Source organism: Mytilus edulis, chromosome 1, assembly GCF_963676685.1.
Source record: "Mytilus edulis chromosome 1, xbMytEdul2.2, whole genome shotgun sequence".
NCBI classification, from domain to species: Eukaryota; Metazoa; Mollusca; class Bivalvia; order Mytilida; family Mytilidae; genus Mytilus; species Mytilus edulis.
In genome coordinates this window covers 101,311,083-101,314,977 of record NC_092344.1, presented here as the reverse complement: position 1 = coordinate 101,314,977, position 3,895 = coordinate 101,311,083, and the positions used below count along the sequence as shown (strand labels likewise).

Genomic DNA, 3,895 nt, shown 5'->3' with positions numbered 1-3,895 from the left:
AGGACAGGAGTTTTGAGAGAAAAAAAAAGGCAGGATGAGACAATTGCCAAAAAAAAAGTCAGGACGACAATTTAGGTAAAAAAAAGTCAGGATAAACTAAAAAAATACAGCAGGACCAAACAGAGTGAAAAATAAAAAGGCAGGACAGAGATTACAGCTAAAAAACATGCAGGACAAAATTTTTCATCCTACCCCCCCCCCCCCTAAAAATCATATGGTAGCTCCCTAAATATAATTACGTTTTTAAAGAGTCAAATATAGGTTACGGCGGAATGAAACACAACAGCAATACAGTCAACATAAGCAATACACATAACACGTGTAGTTCAACGGATAAATATAAATCTGGGTCAACAGTAAAAAATGGTTCTTTGGATGAAATCGGAACTTGAGTATGCATGGCGATACAGTTATCACCGATACAAGTTGAATAATGTCAATTAATTACTCATTTTAAAATAGCAATATTAACAGGATCCAAATGTTACAGAAATAAGATAATGTATGACGCGATGAAATAAATCTCACGTGCTTTCTGGTTGAAAATGGAATACATGTAGACATTCACTAATACATCACAAAGACAGTACATGAGACGAGACCTGGTCTGTTTTTCAGTTCAAAAATACAATTTAAATGTTGGTATTATAATAAAAGGTCAGCTATAACCTTTTGAAAACACTGAAAAGTGTTCAGCATCATGGCGGCATATCAGAATTCATCAGGAACGGTCGGTCAACTTCAGAGGCAATAAGTCCAAAATCCATGAAAAATTAAACTCCAATAAAATTTATACTTTATCCATCGATCGTTTCGGGTCTCTGCCATATTACAGACTAGGGGGACAGCTCTGGTAGCAAGGATGGAGGCGATTGCATACGGACATATAAAAACACGTCAGCTTCCATTTCTACATTTTAATCGGACAACGATGACGTCACAAACATTAATACAAAATACTGACAAAAGGGGAACAATTCTCTCTTATAAACAGAAACATAATCTGACCATACATGTGTATACTGATATATAACAAAGGCCTCTAACAACAAATAAAAAAATATTACACCTAAGACTAAATTATCAATCCGTTCACATCCAACATCCAATTGATTTCTTTTGTTCATAAAGCACTTCAACATTTATTGTTTTTTTTCATCTTGTGCTTTTTCAGATATTCGGCTGCGAGTGTTCCCGATAGAGGTAAATATAGAAAAGCGCCTCGAACACATGAAAGTAACAAAGTTGCTTTCATCATGTTCATGTTTTACTTCTTTATATTTAATATTTCTTATTGATCCTGTATTAATTAAACAGACGCATTTTGAAGATTTGCTGATTAAAAATTTGAAGAAAACTTTAAAAATCACCGAAATAATACCTCCATTTAGCTTGTATGCATTCTATTTACATTGAAATGGTAATATCATGATATTATATTTCTATATGACGTCATAGTGGGTCTTTTTCACAAATGAATTCCCTAGCATATGTACACGAAACATCATTCCACATATGACTGGCTTGTCCATAAAGTACCATACAATGGTGATCATCGGTATTATCTGGCTGAGTTATTGACATCCAGTCGTGGAAACCACTACCATGTAAATTGATCACGTCACCGCTGTGCTCCCATACAAAGGTGCCATCGATTTGTAGATCAGAACCTCCGATGAAATAATCTTTTGAAGTTGCACCTAAAATTGAACATCGTATATTTGTAATATAAATTGCATTTCTTCTTCTGATGTTTTAATATAAATCTTTATTGCAAAAAACATGAAACCCTGGCGGGTTAGAATGTAAACAAAGTACATTGTATACAAAAGTGACAAGAAACATAATGCATGATAAATGTTTTAAACAAGTGAAGTTGATATTAATAATATATATATATATATATATATATATATATATATATATATATATATATATATATATTATAGAGTCTATAAGAATCTACCAACCAGTAAACTCAATAGGTATTGGATCATCAAAATTGACAATACTACACAAACAAAAAAAAAATATACGAGTCTAAAAGAGTGTGTAACAATACCGATATTTCGGCTCAACAAATGGCCTTCCTCAGTATTATAAGTTTTAACAATACTGATACATAATGAATAAGGTTTAAAAATAGATCAGTAATAAAACAGGTAAGTTTTGGTCGATTGATTTTAATCCAAAATCCTGAATATCATAATATTAACATTAGACTAAATTTAATTATTTCTTTCTATTGATTCCATCTGGATGGAGGACAACCAGTTCTTTTATCCAAAACTTCTCCCGATTCATTCTTTGCGTACAATCACAAGGATCTTCATGTGAACAAAATCTTTCAGATTATGGTCTGGTAACCTGAAGTGTTGGCTGACAGGAATATACGGGTTTTTTTGTGAGGTCACTCCTGTGGCCATTAAGGCGTTTGTGAAATGGCTGCATAGATTCACCAACATATTGGAGACCACATATAGGACACTCAAGAACATAAATCACGTTTGAGCTTTTGCAGTTGACATTGCAGAAAATCTTGTATGTCTTTTCTGTGGTCTTACTGTGAAATGTTGATGAATGTTGCTTATCCCCACAAGGCTGGCAATTACCTACAGTATGGTTAGGTTTGGAAAGGCTAGCACGGACAAGTATATTTCTCAGGCTGTTAGGTTGTTTGAAGGCATTCATGGGAGGCTCAGGAAAGATTTTGGATAACTTATAATGTTTCTCGATTGCTGTCCAATGAACACGAATGATCTTGAAACTATTTCTCGGGTAAGTGAGCACACGTGGGATTCTTTTACTTTATTTTTTCTTTGTAAGTTAGCAGACTGCTTCTTGGAATGGAATCCCCAAGGGTGACTGGGGTATAGAAATATAGTCACTTGGTCTTCTTCCGACCGGCAGTAAAACGCTTGCCGAAGTGGGGCGTCCGTTTGGCTGTGCGGGATGTATCAAGTTCGCAGTCACGTCCGGTCAGAAGGGGACGTTAAATCCGATGCCTCGTGTAAAGAGAGTGCCACGCTCTTTGCACGTTAAGAACCCTTGCAACAACTCTTTTGAGGGGTCCGTAGGTGGCCTGTTGTAAGGCAAAATGTCTGTCCCTATCCAAGATACCCTCATTTTCCAGTGGCAGTCCAAATTTCCCCGACCATCATCCCAGATGGCCTCTATCGTATCAACCTACCTATTGTATTTATTGTGAACTTGTTCTCGTCCTGAATATGCATGAAATATTTGCCACTGGACGTTAAGCAACCAACAATCAATCAATCAATCTTGGAATGGATTGCGCTTTTCGAAAAATATTTTTGATGTTTTTGTGTTGATATCCCTTTTTTTCAAATGTCCTTTGAGCTGCCCCAGACGTTGTTTTGCAGTGTCTTCAGAGGCGCAGATTCGCCTTATTCTGAGAGCTTGGCTGCATGGAATGCTTTTCGTGCAGTGTGGAGGATGGCAACTTTCAGGCGACAAGTATTGATGAGTATCTGTAGGTTTAGAGTATATATGTGTGTTTATTATACCTACAGAGAGGGTGCTAGATGTATCAAGGAAGTTTATTGTGGAATTAGATGTTTCATGTGTGAATTTGATGGTTTAGTTTAAACATATTTTATTAACTCAAAGTAAAATGGATTGGACACAAGTAAGCCATACTTATGAAGTCCGCTCCGAATGACAATAATTTACAATACAATATTAATATGAGCATGCTATATCAAAATAAACAATATTTTACGAGTCTATCAATTGAGAAAAAAACAAATGAAACAGAAATAGATGTAAACATTGAAAACGTTGATGATGATGATGATGACGTGGATGTACCGTAAATACATTTTCTACATAACAAGAAATCTCTCAGACCTTTTGATAAATTCGAATAATTGGA

General features: G+C 35.3%; 1 protein-coding gene across 1 annotated transcript; it reads right to left on the bottom strand.

The window, feature by feature from the left end:
• Positions 1-1,452: 1,452 nt before the first annotated feature.
• Positions 1,453-2,691, bottom strand: LOC139494359 (perlucin-like). The gene is made up of 2 exons (XM_071282548.1): positions 2,565-2,691; positions 1,453-1,700 (listed from the first exon to the last, which is right to left on the bottom strand). The coding sequence occupies exons 1-2, from the start codon at positions 2,689-2,691 to the stop codon at positions 1,453-1,455; spliced, it is 375 nt and encodes a 124-aa protein (XP_071138649.1).
• Between the last annotated feature and the right edge of the window lie 1,204 nt (positions 2,692-3,895).

Bases quoted from the DNA above. Each gene is read 5' to 3' on its own strand.
- LOC139494359 (XM_071282548.1), bottom strand. From the start codon at position 2,691: ATGAATGCCTTCAAACAACCTAACAGCCTGAGAAATATACTTGTCCGT. The intron at 1,701-2,564 runs GTAAGACCACAG...GTTCAATTTTAG, and splicing joins ACATTCATCAACATTTCACA to GTGCAACTTCAAAAGATTAT.